The sequence below is a fragment of the Ptychodera flava genome, chromosome 18 (genome assembly GCF_041260155.1).
Source record: "Ptychodera flava strain L36383 chromosome 18, AS_Pfla_20210202, whole genome shotgun sequence".
NCBI classification, from domain to species: Eukaryota; Metazoa; Hemichordata; class Enteropneusta; family Ptychoderidae; genus Ptychodera; species Ptychodera flava.
The window spans coordinates 15,394,710-15,417,743 of NC_091945.1; the positions used below are offsets into that span (position 1 = coordinate 15,394,710).

Below are 23,034 nucleotides of genomic sequence, written 5' to 3' on the forward strand. Positions count from 1 at the left end.
TCATGTACAGAGCCATAACTCAGGCGTATCTCAATCGATTTTATTCAAAGTTGGTACAAGGACATTGACCTATGTCATACATATGCACGTCAATTTGTTTTGCGATACGATCCAATATAGCTGCCAGGCGGGCATTTTATTATGATTTTTTCATGTACAGAGCCATTACTCAGGCATGTTTCAACAGATTTTATTCAAAGTTGGTACAAGGACATTGACCAATGTCATAGCTATGCACATTAATTTGTTTTGTGATACGATCCAATATGGCCGCTGTGCGGCCATTTTGTTACGATTTTTTCATGTACAGAGCCATAACTCAGGCATATCTCAACCGATTTTATTCAAACTTGGTACAAGGACATTGACCTATGTCATACACATGCACATTGATTTGTTTTGTAATACGATCCAATATGGCCGCCGTGTGGCCATTTTATTGCGTTTTTTCATGTCCAGAACCATAACTCAGACATGTATCAAGCGATTTATTCAAAGTTGGTAAAAGGAGATTGACCAATGTCATACATATGCACGTTAATTTGTTTTGTGATACGATTGGTCATACATTTGCACGTTAATTTGTTTTGTGATACAATTCAATATAGCTGCTGTGCGGCCATGTTGTTATGATTTTTTCATGTCCTGAACTCAGACATGTATCAAGCGAATTTATTCAAAAGTATTTTTATCACAGTATTTTTATCACAGACCTAATGCAGAGGACTCTATCCTCTCTGAGGACCTGTAATCAAAGTACCCATTAACAAGTGGGGACTGTGTCATCAACGATGACTTGTTTTTATAAAAAATTGTACAGATAACCCTTCTGTCAAGGTGGAACGTGCGTGCCTCGGGGACAGATAGTCGGACATGCAAATTTCTACAATTCTTTTCTGATCTACCACTTGTGGGGGCTCATTTTAAAGCTCTTGGAGAAAGAAAAACTTTCACAGCTTGGTTTTTATTGTTGAGTTGGTAAGAGAAAGGTTGAAAGATTCCTTGAGGAAAATTTGAGCAAAAGTTTAAGTCTTTCACTTTCAAGGCACATACTACCATAAATGATTTCTCGTCATTTACCTACAACACAGTACTGTTTTATCTCAGTGTTTTCAGACCAATTAAATGTCAGCATAGAACAAAATCAATTTAAGATATTACACAGGTTTTAAGCAAAAGATCCTGCGGATTAAAAAAGTGTAATCTTGAAAAGATTCAGTAATGATGAAGTGTGGGAGTGTTCCTGTAGAAGATGTTCCAAATACATAATCAATTTTACATTCTTTCACCCTTGTAGTTGTCAAAAAATGTTTCAGAAATGTGTCGGTTGTCCAGTATGGTGATTTATAGGCACCAACATTTGTACTTGTGTAAGTTGAGGATCAAACCAAGGTTTGTCTTTCCATCAGGCCTTGATCTTCCTTCCTTCCCTCCCCCCTCCTATATTGGTATGACCCTGTGTGCTTGTTTGTGGTTGGTCGATGGCATTTTGAAGATGGGAGTAACCATCACACTCTGCAAGTACCAGGGAGAAGTGGAAGATGGACTGTGAATTATCATCTTTTACAAAGCACGCCACTTTCACTGGATATGAAAAAGAAAGGTTTAAACATTCATTTATACAGCATAAAACTTCAATCAAATGTGGATCATGACAAAAAGAGAGAAAACAGACGCAGAATGACTTAAAGATGAAACAAGATTTAGCAGCGCTGGCGTTGCTTTTTAAACACATTGTGTATGCAAGGATGTGTAATAAGTTAAGACTGCCACAGGACCTATAAAGTGTACTGTACAATTTCAGCGATGGCTTAAAAACACTTTACTGGCAGGGGATAGCGGATTATCTGCCCTCTGGTCAACAACTCTGAAAATCTTTTTTTGCAAATATCATATTTCTTTGAGATAGTTATACTTTCCCTGGCGTTAATGATTTACATTGCTACTCATTGAATGGCATACATTCATTATCACCATCATCGGTCTTTATACGTATTGTCTTTCAGACTTGGAATTGAAAACACTCCGGTATTCATCCCCATTTTTATGCCTGCATTCCATCAAACTGATACCGCAGGGGGGAGAAATGAAGAATATTTTGATCCTTGTTTATCAAGTGACTAGGATAGCTCAGCCAATATTTCAATAGAACGGTTGGATAAAAATGGTTTGTTTAAATAAATGTTTTGTATGCAGAGGACAATAGCTGTAACTTTGATAATATAATCATCATTTTTGTTCCGGGAAAACAAGTGCATATTATTCCATCTAAAGTGTGTTGAACTACCAGACATTATTAGCCGTTTTAGACAATGCATTGTGTATAATATTCACATTGTTGATGACAAATGAATTCTTGTCTGGATGGTAATTCATTGTTAGCAATAACGTGGGACATTACAAAAACACAGACTGACGGATAAAAAAAATGTGTTTACATGTTGGTCACTCAGTGTTCAAAGATGATCTTAGGAGTTACTGTCAATGTAAATTTTAAAAGAGAGAAACCAGTGTATTCATTGGTGTTTCTGAGGTGACAGTGCATATGCAGCCATAGATAACAAACAATTCTGAGATAACTAAGCAGTATTTTTCCCAATATAAATTGATGTCTGCTTGCTCCATAGTCTATATGAATCTGTTTTGCCTCTAACCATGCTCTGCTACTACAAGTGTGGAGCCCTCAACCACTATTGATTGGTCATGAATATTTGGTCTTGTGCGATGACAGGTGTACATAACATCAATATTCTAACCACTTACAGCTTTATTCACATAAGGTCCGCTGGGGGAAAAGGGGTGGGGATCTGTAAGGTTACTGGGTCAAAGCATTCAGGAACTTTGGTACATACCAGTGCTGGTGGGTCTCACTTTGTGTGTGTGTACATTTATTCATGTTTGTTTGTTTTGTGTGATACAGTTGTAAAACAGTTATTGTTCTGGTGTTAGTTTGCAGGATGATAAACACTTATGTGAAGTTTGCACAAGTACTTGCTGGTCTGAGTATTGCTGTTTGATCTGGCACCGCAAACACAACTGTATTTCTGTCAAAATATTGAATCTCTTGACCTCTTCTTTTGTAAAAGAAAACCAATATACTGCAGGTTAAGCCGCAAAGCCTTTGTGTAATGCAAATCTTCTACAAACATCATAAATCTAATTACACAAAAAAGGGCTTTGAAGTAACAGGGTTGTGGATGGCAGACTTTCACAGGTCACATTTTAGTTAATCATCAAGATTTAAGAATGTTTTGCAGAATTCAATGAGTAAATCTTTTATTTTTCATCCAAAATAGTGTACAAACATGAAGACATGGTCTGAGAAGGCAATCTTTCATTCATCCGACTTTTTTTGGTTCCTTTGTTGCAGCGACACTTAAGGTGTATATCTCAAGATATGTCAACGCGATTGTTATGGGCAAAGAAAAGGCAGATTATTTGTCTCAGGTCGTTGGACATATACCAAAAATATTGCTGTAATATTTTTTTAAACTTATTGGTATCGATTGACCACAATACTTATTTTAGTGTAGGCTACAAAATACCTTGTGCCATTTTATGCTTTTTCTGATATGACATTGTTTGTCATTTAGCTTGAGAGTTTGTAGTTTGTTTGGGAAAAGTAAAATCTTTTCAAATAAATTAAAAAACAGAGAAAAAGGACATGAAGTGATGCATGCACTGACCAAACATATATCTATTAACTTTTTGTTGGCCACTGGTGAGCTTGTCTTTTCATACCAGCACCACTTCCACTATAAACTTGCTGGTATCAGTGCTGTATAGTACAGTTAAATAAGTTATATTTTGTATGTGCGTTTCATACAGGTCGCAAAAAAGTCAGGACAAGACATGAAATTGTGTGATGACCGGCGAAGGCATTGTTCAACGTTGCGTGGATGCAGTGTTGCATAAGATATGCTTGATGAAAGGTACTGGCTGAATTAAGTGAATTGATAAGGGAAAAACAGTGGGTTATACAGCCCTAAAAATATATGTCAAGCTTTGTTATTTTCTCCTGGTGTAGTTATTTGTGGTCACAGTGCCTAGATGGCATACTTTTTGCGTCGTTGCCAAGTGTGAAGCAAGTTGACATTCTGGTTTGAACCTGTTGACCTTGTTCAAAGTCAAAATCCCACAGCACAGTGATGCTTCGTCCATTTCTTCAGCTTCAGAGGTTTCGCACAGGTGAAATAAATCACAGCAAAATATTTTTTTGTGGCCGAAATAGCTAGCACCATTGAAAGTTTTTTCCATGGAGAGAATTCCCCCACTTTTTTTCAACCCACAGCAAATCAAATCTGCATTGAGGAGAGTTGTTAACACTGTCCACAAAAACTGTGAAGTTTTCACACTTCCATCACATCAGCACCACCAGACCTGTTTGAATATTAACAAAACTATCCTATTGTGAGCGGCTACCTGCACTGAGAATCCCTTTGTCAAACAAAATATCCCCGGCACAATGCAAGTATCAATATATTCATTCATCATGTCCCATTGATCGGTGGCTTTTAGACAGCGACGAGATCAATGCACCTCCCCTATGCAAATCAGGCTTGCGTGTGTGAGTATGTGTATAGGGGTCAGTCTGCTGTCCGGGCCAGGGCTCTCAATAACGCGAGCCTCCTCTACTGAAGTACCGCGGAGATTTGGTTCAAAAGCTGGCAGTACCACATAAATGGCTTTAGGGAGATCCGTTGACATAACTTTTAAGAAGCGTCCCGACTGCTCCACAGTCATGGTGTTGAAAGTTAGCAAGCAAGACTGACAATTGCCCGGCCTGGGTATGCTTTACCTGTTGTACTAAAGTGACCAAGCACACGGCAGTACAGTGGGATCTCTTTTCAATACACTGTGTCAACACTGGAGCTATTGACAACCTGAAATCAGCGCGGTGCGGGGCTTGTCTATACACCCTCTTCTGGAAGTAGTGCAGGTTACGCCAGGGGTGCGTGGCGGGACACCATGCCGTCCATGTGGTCAGAGCAGTTTGATTTCATCTGCATCCCAGTGGTGAGTTGTCACAATTTTCAGATCTTCCATGGAGCCCCTGGCATTAACATCTGTCAACAGGTACCACAAAGATGCATGCATTAATGACCGGGACTCCAGTGAAAGTTCCCACACACAAGTGGGTGTGAAGAAATCTGCATAAATTACGCCATCATGTATAGTGTGTGTCAGTTTCAACTCCAAGTAAACAGATGCCACATCATGTGTGTGTGTGTGTGTGTGTGTGGCTCACTGAAATGTACACAAGCATCGCTCATATCATCAGCTAAATGTCCAATAGAAAAAAAAACAACTTCATCAGCTGTTGTAGATGGGTTGTCAGTTTCAACCCCTGCATGCACCATTGCTCACCTGTGTTATAGCAATCGTGCATGCCCAGTGGTTTGGATCGGACATGTGAATAATGGATTTTAGGAGAAATCGAAATTCCTGTTCCTCATCAGTATCAACAGTACCCCAGAGATATTCCCACTATAGCTTCACTCTTTCACACTAGCATTGAAAACAGTCCGGAAATCCATGGACAGAAACATGCTAAATTATTCAAAAACACCCTGGAAAGTTGAGTCAAAATCTTTTGTGGCCTAAATTTACACCTTCTGTTCCAAAACTTCAATACATCCATAAATACAACCATCTTAGTACAGGGCCATAAAAACCTATTGCTGAAAGTGCATTGTTTTGGAGTGAATTCTCCAACTTTTCTTTCACACGGTCAAGGATTATTTCAATAACTCTCAAGCCACGCATGAAAGAGTAACAAACCCAGGATTTCCAGAACAGGTGTCTGTTTGGAATTGACACATGCTACAAGCACACAGTTGACCTGGTGCAGTGACAAGAGTTACCATAGCATGGAGTTCAGATTGCTCTGCCTGTAACTTTTGTCCTTGTTTCAATGCATATATGTTTCATCAATAGGGCTAATTTGATTTCATTGTTTTTCCCCTCCATGTAGTATCCTGACTTTGCCAGTTGAAAAGCCAGTGCACACTTGAAACTAACATTACAAGTGCTTTTTGTAATTAGACGTTATCTGTATACTTACCCACATTGAGATAAAACTTCATGATATCTTGCCTTATAAAATCATGGCTGTCTCAAATTGTGTCAAGAGAGTGAAATTACATTACACTGAAGCGCCACTAGTCGTAACTTTTATGTATTTTCTATAATTTTCGTTCTGTTTGTTTAACACAATTTCTTATCCTTTCCAAAATCATATCAAACAGCGCATTATTGAACTTGTCAACACAGTGCTTGTGTGTACAGTGTCTGATATTATGGTCTAAAACTGAATTCTTACTTCGGATTCTGGACCAGTGACCTACTCTTTAGATGGTCTCCTGATCCTATGCATTTGTACATGTAGTAAAACCAGCAAATGTATTTCCTCTACCCAACTTCTCATTCAACAAGTGTGACAGTGAATCTCTACAATGCTCCTCTTTCAGTTGTTTGTGATGTCATCTCGGTGTCGGTGAAGGAAAACTTACCAAGCAAACGCTGATACAATCAAAATATGAAGGTCTTCTGAATTGAAAGATGTCACATTTTCCAAGGTTTTGTCATTTGCCATTGTCCACAAATGTAACCTTGAGCTTCCAAAGTGCTGAGTAACTCGTGCATAGGAAAGAAGAAAAATAAAGACAACACTTATTATGATTTGCCCATCTTGGCTACTAGGGGTATCATTATGTTTGGCGATCCATGCAAAGTTCTTTGTAATACGGAGGACGGGTCAAACAAAGGCCAGGTAGGAGGGCCTGTTTATTGTCAACGGTTCCTTCAAGCACAAAGGGAAAAAATTGAAGTCGCGGTTTGATTAATTGCAATATTTGCTTGTTTATCAAGTGTTTTTTCCCAGTTTTGCTGTTATCCCTGATAAGCGCAATCACAAAAGGTACATTGTAATCGGGTCATACAAACGTTAATCGCCATATCTCAACAGGTAGCTGGTTTCCACAGATAGCAGCCATTGTACACACAATTGTATAACAGATGTATCTTTCACCAGCCCCATACAGAGCCAAACTCTTCTGTCTAAAGGTAACTCTTATTTTGAACGCAGTGAAAAAAAGCTCTTTTCAACACGTAACAACCCCGATAATCAATATTTGGAAAACCATCCTTTTAAAGTTGGAGCACAGTTACAGTAACAACGAGTACCATTTTACCCGCCATAAAAAGAAAGCGCAGCGCACAATTTTACGGGATGCTTTTACAGAAAAAAAAGAGGACAATTAAAGACTAGTATCAGCCGAGACATTTTGAACACCCAATGTTTTAAAAAATAAATGAGGTATAATCAATACAGTTATATGTTCCTCGTTTAAAACTCTGTAAAGACGAGGAGTCAGGACTTACTCATGCACAAAAACATTTGCATATGAATGGATCTGGGATTGTCAGCAATCAGGGTCTCAAATGGTAATGGTCAATGAAGAGTTTGAAATCCCCTGAGTAGTGGGTGTTAATGTTGTCCTTTGGACAAGTGCTGGTCGTATGCTGTTGTTTGTATGGTTTTGAGAGGGAAGGATTCGTTAATTTTTAGGATATCTTTTTTTTGGGGGGGGGGAGATAGATGGATGGAAAAATGATTTTTTGTATTGATTCATGATCGTAAGATTTTCAGCTTTTTTACAATCACTTGTTTGAGGGGGAAAAGTCCTGATTGCATGCCGGAAAGCAAGAGACGTGACTCTTGAAATTTGAAATCAGCCCTCCGGGCATTTGTGTTGTGTGACGTAACAGAGCACATGCTTAGGCTTTGCTCTCAAGAAAACACAGCCTTTTTTGAAAACAAGGATATCTCTCTTGGTATAAATTTAAAAAAACAACAACATGAGAATGTTATCATGTTATTATGTTTCACCGTGGAGGACCAAAACAGGTTCCTCCACGGTTTCACCAATCAGCTGGCCAGTTTTCCTGTAACAGGTGACAAGAACGACATGTTTTTCGTGTCGGGTCTCGAAATAGAGGTAGCAGCTGCACTTTTGAACAAAGCTTAGAATCTCTTAGCTTATGAACACCTCGAGCCGTAACTCGGAGTAGGCAACCTGACAAGAAATATAAACTAAAAAAAGCCCAGTGCACCATGGCACACAATACTTCCATTATTATAGCAGATTTATCGGAAGTTGTCTCAGTAAAAAGCTGACCTTTGACATAGAAATGATTTTGCAATGCATTGATTTCCTTTTTAAATTTCGGCTCACCTTTTCATCAGATAAGAACTTTTTATTGACATCGCATCAGTCTGTGAAGAGGGGTTCATAACGTTTTTAGCTACTATAGACTATAGTCTATAGAAGCTATTGGGATGGGTATCCGTCCGGCGTCCGTCGTCAGTCTGTATGTATGTATGTATGTATGTATGTATGTATGTATGTCCGTTTGTGAGGCGTCCGTCCACTCAAATATCTTGAGAACCGCAGTACTTACTGATTTGATATTTGTTGTGTAGATGAAAAATACGATTTTGAGAAACTATTTTTTTTAATTTTTTGATATTGTTGAAATAGGCAAATTAATGCCAAAAAAGGTGTTTTTGGTAAAAAATCTTCTTCTTCATAACCGCTGGTCAGAGAGCTTTGTTATTTGGTATACAGGTCCCTAGGGGTAACCCAACTTAGACTTGTTCAAACTGTGATGAAATATGCAAATCTGTATTTTTAAGGAATTTTTTTGTCATTTTTGGTCAAAATTTGACTGACATTGTATGTAATTCTTGTACTGTATAAACCCTATCAATTTACCCAGAAAAAAATAATTAATATGATTTTAAATAATTGAATTAATTAGGAAATCATCAAAGCCAAAATAATTTTAGTGTAGAATTATCAGAAAGTTCAACTTTTTTGACAGTTCATAGTGAAATGCTTACCATCTTGGAGGATTAAAACATGTAAAGGCAACTTTCCTGAATCCCAACTTTGACATATTCTGAACCGTCATTTATTGTGCCCTGTATGTTATCTAAAAGAAATTGCTCAAAATAGTCAATAGAGATAGAGATAGAGATAGAGATAGAGAAAGTTCTAATTTCCATTTATGGTTGACTTGGTAAGGATAAAATAAAATTACTTTTTGAGGAAAAAAATAGAGTGGTCAATTAAAAGAGTGGTCAAAGTGATAGGGTTTTTATGGTAAAGCTGGGCTGCATAAAGATTCCTCATGTGCTATTTATAGCAATTATGCAATCTGTGTAAACAGTGCAATGAAAGTGTAACATGATTCCTTATAATGCTTTTGATGACCTTGAACTTCTTAAGTTTCAAACCTTTGTCTCTTCAGTGTGCTTTCTCTGAGTATGTACAGTCTCAACTTATTAAACAGAACTCACAATGTTAATCAAAGATATCCACCTTCTTCATCAATACATGTGTCACAAAAGGTTATTCTCTACATAACTCAACAGAGCTCTGTCAACTGTTGAGTTGCTTGTTCTTTCAAAACCGCTGGTCAGACAGCTTTAATTTCTAGTTTACTTGTCCATAGGATGACCTTTAGTGAGATAATTTCATACAGTAAGGAAATACTTAATTTTGTATCCATGTCTATAGTAGCTTCAGGGACTTTGGCCCTATGTTTAGTGTTCTGTGGTAGAGAGTGTCTAGAACCGAAATGAAAGCATACTTTATAATTGCTTTCTGATTTCTTCGGAAGACCTTGAACTGATGTTCCAGGGTCGGGGACAATCACATGACAGTGGATTCACAAATGTGACATATGTGTGAAGTGTTAGAGATGAGAAATCAAACACAGGAAACTTCGAGCAGGGTGCCAAGTTATGCGTCATGATCTACCAATCATAGGGATCCTTATATTCTTTGTTATTTTATATCATCATGTGTGATTGGTCGAAGTCTCTGTGAAATTTTCGTTCGTGATCTTTGAAGACAAAATTGTTGTTTCATACAGTTAGCCACTCACAATAACCATGGCAATGCTGAAACTGTCATGGTGGGTGAAACGCTCCGTGACATGTACCTTTGTAGGTCTTGGTACATACAGAAATGTCTGCACATATTAAATACATTGAAATCATCAATCAAGTGTGTCTACACTTCAACAAACACAAGTTCTCATATGCTTAAGTTTTCTCCCATTTCCTTCTTGCTTGGAAAGATTTATTTATGAGACTTAAACTGTATTCTAGTGGGGAAATCATGACCACCTGTTTTGAAGTACCCTGAAAAAGTTTCTCACAAAAGTTTGCATGAAGTATAGAAATACATACTCAGGGCTTCAGCTCACATATTGTTGTAACCTGTTCACCTCTATTTCATGACATTTTGTTGGTCGGGTCTCATCATTGTCCACAAAGGAGTAAGGCTACAACATAACATGGTCCAAAAAACAGGGTTTTAGAAGGGGATGAATGGATACCTTGAGGAAGTAGAAATACAGGTTTAGACATGTTTCCTTTGATGAATGGCCTTCTCGTCTGTATCTTCAAGTATCAGCTCTATATCATGAGAAGCTTCATTTCAAGTTTAACGTTGTACTTTAACAACTTAAAAAGACAAACCTATTGACTTATACAGGGTGGGTTAATACCCATACAGTGTTGCATGGATCTCTGCACTTGATCCCCCTTTGTCGTCAGCCCACCCCATCCCCCTGGGGGTAAATCGCAATCAGTGTATTCATGTGGACACCCTCCAAAGGCCCAGAGACCTCCTCTGCACTTTCAAGAACAGTGTTCAACAGTAATGGACTTTCTTTCGACGGTTGCTATGGAGGGGGGGGCCGTTGTAAACAAATGAAATTACAGGTTGGGAAGGAAAGGAGAAAAGGGCTGTCTGGTGTTATTTATGGCGGAGGCTGACCTTGTTCAGCAAGGACACACTCAGCCACAATTTGATGTACATATAAATGATCACAAAGCATTATAGGTGTGCATGGTGTAGACTTTTACACCAGTCACAATTTCTGTTGATGCGCTGATTAGACTGTGGGAGCTGCATATTTTAAATAAGTATACTCATCGACTTCTGCTATGTTTACAAATAAACAAACCAATAAAAGTAAATGATAGATTTGCACATTGTATATGAGTGTTTATCAGAAGTGCTATTTCTCAACTAGGCTATCTAAATATTTCAAAACTAGTTTGCAGTTGTCATATTATATGCAAGAAGTAGGATAATCAATTTGAAGTGAAACATTTATTTTATTAATTGATCTTTTGATAATGTTTGTTCAGTTCTATTGATGATGTGTAAAGTTCTGAAAACAGTGACTGCCTGCTGTGCAGACTACAAAAAGTACCTAGATTTTCCCGCCAAAAATTCTCAGGTGAACTAGTCTTCACAAACAGTAATTTGAGAGGGGGAACAAGTTATTGTGAATGAGTAACCCAGGTGGATCATGTGGATACTCTTACTAATAATGTTGTGGAAAAAGATTTGTGAATATACGTGAAACCTTATCCTAAAATAGTCTCGGGCGAACATGCAGAATTTTTGTTTCCAGGGATTGTATTAACACTATCCCTGGACATGTTAGCCTCTGTTTATTTCCAAGTGTATATTTACACTAGAACACATTTCAAGGATTTGGTTTTGTCATTTGGCTTAAAATAAACCAACTCCCTCCGAAAGCCAATATACAAGCAAATAACCAGACCCATGAAGTTTTATTGGCACTAGTTTATTATGATCTCTTCAGCAAAAGCAGAGGAAAGGAACACATTTTGCTTCAAACAAATAAACACTCGGTAAACACTGTAACTATTTCTGAAGGAAGGTGACTGATGTTTTAAATTTCTGCTTCATTTCAGAGTCGGGAACGAGTTGTATGGGAGCAGTACACAGTAATACTTGAGCGAGTAAGTACAGTTTTATCTATCTTCATCCCTTGTAATACCTCTGATACAGCGTAATTGTTTGTTCTGATGTTTATTCTAGCGACACTACAGTAAAGTTTTTATCACTCCCGGTGATAGCCAAGCACCTGTGTTGTTTGTGTCATCCAAATACATCGTGTACCGTCCATACAGTGATGTGAATTTAACAGTACAAACAGCTCACCAAAAAGGAATTTGCTGTAAGTGTATAGAAGCTGTGCCAGAGATGTATTCTAGAGTTTCAAGGCCTGATCACAGTCAGGGGAAATGTCTTCTTAACTTTTCCGCTGGCGTAAAAGTTTATTTAGTTTCAGTCAGCGGTCCACCTTTGCCACATGAGTCAGTTTTTCTTAAGGAGATGAGTGTCACCTCCACAAATACATGTATCAACTGTGTATAAACTGAGTGACTGCCACCAATCAGGGAGTCCATAAATGACATCTGGCGGCTGCAGACATAACATAAACATGTGAGCCTAACCCTAGAGCAGCTCTGGTTGTTCAGACTTTGTATCAAACACTATACTATAAGGAACAGTTTGTTAATCAAACATTTATAGTTTGCTGTGACATTATGCTTAATTTAAGCTGTCAATCTAGGGTCAGCTCTGCAAACTCCCCAACAGTTCATTTTATGGTTTTCTGGATGACCAACTGAATAAGATAATAGAGAACTGAACACAGTGTGACTGATTCAAGTCACAAATTTACCAAGTTTAGGTGAAGTCTCGCTTGTCACAGAGTTCCCTGTGCATCAGAAAACTAAAACCGTCTTTGAAATAGTAATTTTCTGAAAAAAAATGGCAATTACAAATATATTTATCCAGTGGGTTTGAAGTGGACTGACTTAAAATCAGTTGTTGCAGGTTCTGTTTGCAACGAGTCCACTTTGACAGTTTCAGTTAAGTCATTCAGAAAGACTTGATTCTCCTGAGAACTCATAGTGATTACTACATGTTTTACTTCCAAAATTTTAATGTCATCTAAACTTTCAAAGGCACCCTGATCTATATTGGCTATGCTTTTTACTGTTTTTCCCACACACCTTATAAACACTGGGCTCAATCGTAATTACGAAAAAAAACAGGTTGTCTAAGGGGGCCCTGTAGTTTTGTCGAGCAACTTGATCCCCTAGGATCATGGTAATTTGTAAAATTGTTGAGTGTGTGGGCATATGACTTGACTTTTACCGCTCAGATAAAAATGCAGAAGTAATTTATTCTGTGAAAAAAGATGAACATTTTCTTTAATATATGTCAAAGAACATGAGTTGTATTGTCACTCAAACTGTGTTCAAGTGTACACAAGTAAAAGACCAATAGAGAGCCATTGTTTAATAGTTTGTGTACCAAACGACACTCTGTCGATATGGAAAGGAAATTAAATGTATTCAGTATTGGGCACAATATTTTCTGACCTGACACTTGACCTGCACATATGTCAATGTTTGACCTATTATGCACTCAGCTTCGACATTTGGGAGTATTGACAGTTGTTTGGTCAGAGTGACCCAGTTGCTGGGAAAATAATCAATAAGACTGGGATGAGTGTCGGGAAGTGGGTTCTTGTAGTGCATGTGCACCAAGCTGTGTCTTCCCCCCCCCCCCCCCAACCTCCATGCTGTATCCTTGATGGAGGTAGTTGAACCCGATGCAGTGGCTGGGATATTCTCTCCTGTGTGTAAGCGGGAGATATCTAGAGAAAGGAAGAACTGTTCTCAGCATTTCAGCTTCCAACTGGGCGACACATGTCGACTTTCCCTATTAGCTGCCGGAGTAATCCATCCAGAAAGCATTGAGCAGGAAAATGTTTGTGGCGTTCACCAGGAATTTCACATGCATTGATTACATTGAAGTTTCAAATCGTGCAAAATTAAAAGATAGACCCCATTCTGCGTAGGTCAAGTTTAATGTCAAGCTACATGTGTGTATTACACAAGTTAGCAACAACTTGTGGTTCCAACAAAGAAACAAAAAAGGTAATTTTCACAGCTTTTCCTTTAGCACTTTCTCAAAAGTGAATTGTCAGGGCAAGTGTAAGTTTGATACACTCAGAACAAACAAACAAGGGGTAGTTGTCAGGTTCAAAAAACACAGAATAACAAGCTGTCAAAAGGAAGATTCTCCAAATTGCATGGAAATAGGGGTAGCTGATTCATGGGGAGAGCACGCCTGTAATTATTGTGTAAGTGAAAACTAATTGTAACGAGGAGGAAAATGAATGGAACTCCCCGCTGTTCCTTGAAATTGTGTTAGTTCACAGCAAGGATGCTTGTCATTCCTTGAATAATCCGTGTGAAGTGTCCAATGTAATACAGTGTTTCAGCGACCAATGATGTCATTGTATGATGATCCTACTTGTTTAAAGATGTCGCAATGTCTTTTGCGTGTGGTCTGGGGTTCTATTTCTCTGTGTTCTGAAGTTTATTTGAAAGTTTAATTCATAAATATTCATAATGAAACTGTGAAGAGTTGGTGTCATAGAGATACATTCATCTAATACCATAGTTGTACTACTTGTACTACTATAGAGAAATGCTAAATCTGTGTGAATATGGATAGAAAGCTGCTGATTGTGAGAGGGCATTTGAAGGCGGCAATTTATTGAAGATTACAGTTTAGAATTGCATTAGAAAGGGGTCAGGTCTGATAGTGCATCGGTAGATGCCAATTTTAATATTGCATGGAAAGTTGACAATTCTTAAAAGATGCCATTATTATCAATATTGCATAGGAAGGTGGCAGCTCTTAGATCACATTGGTAGATGTCAATTTTAATATTGCATGGAAAGGTGACAATTCTTAAAAGATGGCAATATTATCAATATTGCATAGGAAGGTGCCAGCTCTTAGATCACATTGGTAGATGCCAATTTTAATATTGCATGGAAAGGTGACAATTCTTAAAAGTTGCCAATCTTATCAATATTGCATAGGAAGGTGCCAGCTCTTAGATCACATCAGTAGATGTCAATTTTAACACATTGGAAAGGGCCAATTTTGATATTGCGTATAGGACAGTACCAATGACTGCCAGTTCCGTTACCAGTAAATTATTGCCTTGTTTGGCATTGAACGCTGTCATCAGTAATATTGCCTTTCAACCTATGATTAAGGCAGCCACTGATTGTAATATCTGCACCGATGGAAAGATATGACAAGGTGTAATCAAAATGAATTATGAGATGATCAGAATTTCATGGTCAGTGTCAATAGGTCAGTGTGTCACATGGAGGCCGCCGCTGGAAGTGGCGATGCGTGCTGGTGTGCCTCAGGATGCTGGGCATACTTTCCCAGCTAGCTAACTACTTTTACTCTTTGGTCAAAGAGACAGTATGCAGACATAGGAAAGAGTGACAAATTTACTACATACCGACTGTTGGCTTGAAACGTTGAAACTATAAGTGTCTAAATTTTGTGAAATTGAAAATGACATGTTACAAACAAGTGGAAGTTGTGTTCGCCATGAACAATAATATAATACCAGCAAACTGCAAGAACAATTTTAATTTTATACTGATATTATAGAATGTATGAATGTCAGAGAAAAATGTTTTTGGTGCATGCTGTGTCTAACCAGACAAAACAGAACTTGACTTCACCAGGGCCAATGTAGAAAATTATCACTTTGACCAAAGTCTACATAAATTAACAATTGTGTAGTGTACATGTAATAAATTATTTTTTCACTGTTCATAAGATCCCAGGATTTATGAAAATATTTTGTACAGGTGATTAAGCCTATACTCAACCAATTTTAATAATTGCCCAGAGTTTTCTAAGTTTAATAGACCTATGTTGAGAAGAATAAGGATGACACAGTCAATGAGCAAACGTAGACATTCTCTTCAGGCAGTCTTGCGTGAGAGATACTTTCACGTTTTTATGAATCTTCACAGAGTATCTTGGTGTATGTGTTTCCTGCATAACTCTTGTTTCCCATTGATGCGTGTAGTGGCTGTCCTTTCTCTCAGTGTGTATCATTATTGAGCAAATCAATTGAATTGCATTCTTTGCGCCGAAGTGCTTTATGGCATCTACTGATAAATCAACTCAGTCGAAGAATTTGGAATATTTGCTTCTCAGAAGAAAATGTGCAATTATTATCAGGCAATCATGTAACCTCTCCATAGTTCGCATTCTTTTCTGCACATTTGAAAATTGAAAAAGATTGGATTAAACCATAGATTGATGATGGGGAGAACACGTTCTGCACTCAAATGAAAGTTTTGCCTTCTTGGCTAAATGTGTGATACCATTGCTTTCCTGCAACTTGATTGGTTGCAGAATCTGAGGCTTTTGATTGGTCAGTCAATTATGAATAAATATGTTTGTTAATTAGCGGCTCTTTCTGTGTTCTAAATTTTGAATCTTGATGCGCATCTGCTGCAATTGTAGAGGGTTGCCATGGTTTCAAACTTTGATGGTTGTAGACTGGTTTGGCAATGTAGTGATTGCAATCCGGATTATCCCAACAACTCCATTTACCAGATAACGTTTGTCCCACAGGGCGCCGCCATATGTAACATTGCATGCTCAGTCGTGAGCCATAGCATGAATACTCAAGCGTATTTAAAATCCGTGATATAGTAAGCACGCAGTTCACTTTTGCCTCAAACATCATATCTATTCACTGAAGGCCTAGTATATTTGTCTGTTGGTAGGGCCATTTTGAAGATACTACTAGATTAAATGGCCCAGACTTCATTAAATAGATTATCAAACCGACCTGACCCCCATCGTAATCTCAACAACGCGACTGACTTTCTAGTCACTATGAGTTTTCCCATGCCCGCATCTTTCATCATGTTGTATCTCGTAAATATCTTCAAAGTTACGTTTTATTGGCCATGGTCTGCTTGCATTCAATCCTGAAAGATTGTCTTATCCTGTGTATTTTTTCTTCCAGCAACCAAACTTTGGATTTGGAATCGCCGTGAGCGGAGGCAGCGATAATCCACATTTCACGAGCGGAGAAACGTCTGTTGTCATCTCTGACGTGCTCACAGGTGGACCAGCTGAAGGGAAACTCAAGTAAGTATATGTTTGCAAGGCTGTATGCACACGCCCCTACTTTTCCTTCCGTATTGGTACAACCCTTAGTTTCTCTGTAATACCGTGGCTGTTTCTGAACTGGAGTAGGGAGGACAGAACATGGGGTAAGCTTTCTCGTAATGCCACTTGGATCATCACATTGACATCCCGGGATTGACATCTAGATTCCATTTCTGTCTGGAATCCTGCAAGACTTGTACACCTGGAATAATATGTGTAATATATATATATTCGTTTGATGTGATATTTGGCTGGCTCTTCTATTGGTCATTCCTTGCTTTCACAGGATTGGTGCAACTTCAGAAGTGTCTTGTATCTTTCTGAATGATGTGTCTGTATTTGTTGTTGACTGTCATGTAGTACAGCCTGCTGTATATAGTCAATGCCTATTATTCCTAAAATCTATTAAACTGACATGTTGAAACAAGTTGTGGAGGTCAAACCCATTTCACAAACCCATGCAGACGGACATAGTGTTGCTTTTCGCCAATTCTTGTCCGGTGCACCAGTAGGGTTGTGAGCACTGCCCAAATCTTATACATGATATTGATACAACCCTGATACTCAAACGGAGCCCTGTGTCATAAATGAATAGATATATGTCCCCTTTGAATACTAGCAAGTTGCAATATGGCTCAGCCATGGACCCAGTATTCCACAGTCACATTTCTTACTTCATTCTCAACTACCAGTACTTCACAAGCAAAAAAAACCACATTAGCCTAAAATGGTAGGCATTCCAATGGAAAGTATATCAGAGACGTTATAGAAATTTTCAATACAATAACTGTTTTTGCACTGGTGCTCCTGTCTGTCTGTTATCCAATCAGAAGTCCTTATGACCTCCAGATTTTTTTGCGTGTGTTTCTTCCGGTGAAGTGATAGACATATTGTGAGTAGTAATTGACTCCTCGCTATTCCTCTTTCTAGATTATTATTCAGCTAGGTGTCAAAGGTCAACATACCCCTCCCCCTCCCCAAGCTGTTCATGTTTATGGCATAATTTCCCAATGCCGAAATTCTCACTTTCCTGATAGGTAATCGTACCATCAGCGGAAACACACAAACAAAAAAGACACCATTGTTTGAAAAGAATTTCACAAAAATACTAAACTGTCAAAAGCGCATCTGCAGACAGGGTTCACAACACCGTTGACCGCTTCAGGTTTCCACACCCAGTTTTAGATTTATGAACCAGCGCTGTCTCTCACACATTCTCTGGCTAACCTTCCATTTTGACCCGCACTGGTCTTCTAATTCTTTCTAATTCTTTACGGAAGTGTCACTTTCATGCTTGACATCCTCTGTTGGAAGTTACGCAGTCAAGTCATTCTGTGATGCAGTCATGCTTCCAGCTTCTCACAAATGTATGTTCTCCATCAATAGAGTAAGAATTTGGATTTGTACAAAAAGATGAAATATTCCAAGCGGTCTTGTTTCAAGTTTCAAATACAGCTAGTTTATGAATATTGATTTCATCACAAAGTTGAACACCAAATTTCAATTTGTCATCACAAAGTAGAAGTTAACCACCAAAAAGACGGTGCAAAATTTCATTTCAGTGTTTTGCACAACTTTAGTGTACTTCTTCTCTGATGGTAGTATTGAGTAACCTTCCAGTGATTTCAATGCATCTCTTTACATCTGTCAAAATAGTACATTTTGAGATATGAAATGCATAGTAAAGTACACCACACATGAATTTTTTTTTCCAACCCATATGAAATATTTTAATATATTATCAGTCTTGTCTTTTGTAATTCTTAAATTAGTAAAGTTATCATAATTTATTGACCTTTGTGTCATGTACAATCTCTGAATTGGTTGATAGATGTACTGAACCTAGAAATACTGAACAAATTTACTGTCCTACAGACAGTAGTGGCTTCTGTTTCAGACTTGGTAGTCAAATCTTTCCACAATGCCCTGTTAGTCCAAACTTTGTAAGCCAAGGCTATTTTTTCCAGCAGAGACCCTCCCTACGCTCACCTAACCAAGCCATACAGGCTGGACGATGTTAGTCTCTGAAATCTATTAAGTATGATGCATAGCTGTCAGAAAAAACAATTTTGAAGAATTGTCGAAAAAAGAAGACAATGTTTTAGAAGTTGTCCAAATTCTAACATCAGTATCTTACGATCAAAAGTTTTAGTTTTACTGTCGAATGTTACATTGTCAAGATTTTCAAAAGAATCAGACATGCAGAATGACTTTTCAAGCAGTTTTTTTTTTCTGCCTCAGTGTTCTTGGATCCAGTTTTTTACATTGATAAAAATAACAAGCGCTATGTTTCAATAACACTTTTGTACATTTTCTTGCCGTGTGTTTATCCCAGTGCGTAAACTAGCCTTTGACCCGGGACATTTATCAAGACTGTGGTATCTTGAATGGCGCAATTTGTATATAACTCCAGACATCTGAGCCACTGATGGAAACACTCCACTGATAGCGGGTTAATTCGGCCGTTGGAATAAACAACCGATAACGGATAGAGAAAGAGGGGGAAAAAAACGTAGACAGTCATAAGGGAGTGGTCGAATTTCATGGAAAATATTTCCACATGCGTGATTGGTTCGTTCTGGAAAGGAAGAGTTCTCCTGGCTGTCCAGAAATTAAGAATTTTCAGTCTCATTTTTTTTCGGAGAAATTTTTGCACCAACTCATCTTTGAGATTGTCAAAAGTTGAGGGTGGTCCTCCATTACATCATCTTGTAACCTTGGAGTAAGCAGCTACATACCAGTATATGTGCACATTCTGTTTGATGTTTCAAACAGTGTGGATCCGGCCTGATTTTGGGGACTGGCAAGGTCTTATGCACTGGGTGACTGTGAGTACAATGATCTATTTGGCATGTATACATCATCAGTGCGTCGTATACATTTATCAGAACATTCTACTGCCTGCGTTATGTCTCTACATAGCTGCTGGTATAGAACCATCGTTGTCATATGAAATCTCGGTAGCTGAGCTCGGTCACATTTTATTGTAAAAACTTGTGGGCATCAGGTTGCGAAGTCCACCACTGCTTCCATGGCGAGGGCGAAGCTGTCGTCCGTACCATAGAGGCAATCACAGGAAGATTTGGTGTGATCTGTTATTTGCTCACTGTAGTCCGACTCTGTGACAGATTTCTAGGTGGAATGTTGTATTCGTCTTTGCTGAAGAAATATGCATTGGTAGATCTACAAAGTTTGATGAAGATGTCGTTTAAACAGTTTTTGTTGTCAAATTTTTGTCTATCACAATGTTAGACAATCTTTCGCCTCTAATTACAACTCACCAGTGAACAAGACCTGGTTGAAATACCCAGTGTATTCACACCATAACATATTTCGTTTAGGTTTACGCTGGCCAGAAAAAATTAATGCTTCAGGCGCCATTGTAAGAAAAGATATTTGACAGTCTAAATTCTTGCAGCTGGTTTTCGTCAACAGTGTGTCTCATCAAACAGAAATATATTGTATACCAGCACTTGATCACATGACAACTATGAACAGTGTACATTTTACCTCTTCCTTTATTTTTTTATACTTTTTGACACTCAAATCATGATGGCAGTGTCATGAGAAATTATATGCCATATAAAATTGTAGTTGCAGATCATAAGAGTTGTTACTGAGGGTATTGAAATTAATGGATATGAGTTTCCTGGGAGATGAAATTATAGGTTGTGTTTTGGGTCCCATGGTCTTGGCATAAATAGAAGTTTTTCAGGGTGTGTATACACAACAGTGAACATAACATGTGTTCTGCTACATTTGTAGAGCAGAAAAGAAAAAAATAGGAGTGACATCACGACGGGAGAATTTTTCTGAGCAGGGCTGGAAGATGTCAACTCTACTGCAGTAACTAAATATAGCACGGAGTTGTTGGTGTGTGTGAATGTGTGTCCTGCTTCTCTATAATTCTGCAGAGTTGTAAAAACTAATTTACTATTTCAAGCGTTTTAATGGGTGTAGGGAAATGTTGATTCACGTGTGTGCTCCCCACAGTCCACGACTATTTGTGAAAAACTTGTGCTGTATTTTTGAGCAGACGTCCTGGTTGTCCAGCGTATACATCAGAGGGTGGGCTGCATCCATTTGCTCAGAGGGGTGCCTGATTACAACTTCTCAGATTAAAACATATTAAACAGTGTTTATGTCTATTGATTGGTTTTTGCACGCATTTTAACTCTACAATAATTGGTGAGTTGTTTTTGTGGGCGTAGATAATACTCAAATTAGGTTGTTAATATTATGAGGTGATGAAGGTGAACCTGACCCCTGTTGTTGACCTGGAGATACCAAGTTGCCATGGCAGTATGGAGGCCCCTATAGCAATGAGTTCACAGTATAAAATATCCCCATAAATGTTATATGGTTTTATCTCCACAATTTCCATTCATTGATATCGCGTTATGTGTCTCTTTGTCTTTCCTATATTGATATGTCAAAGTCTTGACTTACTGGAGCAGACCAAAGTGATGTAGAAAAGTGGGTGAACAACATGCAGTGTCTTCTGTTGTTTTTTCTCTTTTAAAATAATCACTCTATTCTCCTCAAGTATGAACTGTTTCTATTTTGACCACCTGTTTTTAAGTTCACAGTGCAGATTTAAAGATAATCTGTGTTCAAACACTTTTGGTATACTTTGTAATATCCAAATTGAACCAGCTATATGATTATCCCAGTGCATCGATCCATTTTGACTGATATGCGCCAAAGAGGCAGCAAATGAAGCACAATTTTGCCGCTATTGGAATCACAGAGTTTGTTCACGTGGCATACAGTACCAGAAGAGTTAAAGTTACAAGAATCAGCCTAGCTATGTGAGCTTGATTTTAATTTGATGGAGGGAATTTCAGTATCTTGCAGATCTAGAAACCAGGGCCACTAGCTGTTGTAGAGCATTGGCAGTTGTTTAAAAATGTAAGAATTGCCCACATTTACAAGCTTCAGTCTGATTGGACAGTGCAGGACAAGTATTCCACTTTCAGTTGACACACAGTGTTTTCAGACTTGACTTCATAATAAATCAGTAATACTTGGCCTAATTTTTTTCTGTGTCAATGTCAAGGTGACAGAGTTGGATTAACAAGTCAAAATAAACAGCTCTCCCTGTGAGCCCAGGCGTGGCTCGGTGATGACAGAATCATCCATACAACATCTGTCACTGGGACACTGTCCTAAAAATACACATCAAAAACAGAGTTTGGACCATGCACATCTGTTGAAACTCATCGTTCAAGCGTAATATCACTGTTATACCCATGAAGTCTGGACATTGCATGGCTGCGAAATAGGCAGGGGGACTGTTCCATCCTTTGAAAATGCCCTGCCATTGCAAATCAAATTATTTTGTCCAAGGAAAGACTCAGCTGAAATTGTGCGCGATGTTTAACCCTCATGCAAAAAGTTTTCAAAGCTGTTTATGATAGTAGTTAATGATAACAATCATCGTCAGTATGCATGTATTGTATAGAGGAGTTGGAGTCATGTAGCGTATACAACACCATTGTGAGGCGACTTGCATCTATTATTTAAATTCCCTGAGGTGCCCTCATTACTTATTGAAAAAAAATGTATTTTGACAGCATGCTTTTGTTTGTTTTGTCTACTTCAGAGTCAATGATCGCGTTATCATGGTAAATAACCAGTCCATGGAAAATGTAGAACACAGTGAAGCAGTCACCGCTCTCAAGAACAGTGGTAACGTTGCTACCCTGGTAAGTTGTACCACTCACTGTGTCTGTCCACCTCTCAGTGTAAAATGTACATTTCACTGAATGCTATATTACATGGGTCTGTTCTATTCTTTCCAATTTGCATGTCTGTCTCAGTGATGTCATTTGACTGTTGATATCATGTCCCATCATGCCCCATAGCTGAAATTCCCATTTGTAAAACCCCTCTGAAATTTTTTGATGCTGTGGCATCATGCATTCTGCACAAACTTCAGTCCAAAGAACAATATGATAAACTTGGAGTATGCAAATGTCATTACTTTTTAGCCAAATCCATTTAATTTAATAAGTATTTACTAATTCAACTGTAAGGGATGTTCGAAAATTGAATGTCAGTTTCATATGAAAATGGACAACAGGATCCACAATGCTGTCAAAATTAT

The 23,034-nt window shown here is 38.2% G+C and overlaps 1 protein-coding gene across 11 annotated transcripts in view; it reads left to right on the top strand.

Moving 5' to 3' along the window:
- LOC139116953 (tight junction protein ZO-1-like) overlaps positions 1-23,034 on the top strand; it is a 103,276-nt gene that overhangs the window by 56,909 nt on the left and 23,333 nt on the right. For 9 of the 11 annotated variants that reach the window (XR_011548424.1, XR_011548425.1, XM_070679696.1 and 6 more), the window contains 3 exons: positions 11,807-11,854; positions 16,780-16,904; positions 22,531-22,633. Coding sequence is in view for 9 of the 11 variants with exons in the window: in XM_070679696.1 (XP_070535797.1) it covers positions 11,807-11,854; positions 16,780-16,904; positions 22,531-22,633 (276 nt within the window). In the remaining 2 variants the exon portion in view is untranslated. Of the gene's footprint in view, positions 1-4,570; positions 5,017-11,806; positions 11,855-16,779; positions 16,905-19,490; positions 19,754-22,530; positions 22,634-23,034 lie in introns of those variants that run through there. The other 2 variants (XM_070679704.1, XM_070679705.1) reach the window with 2 other exon arrangements.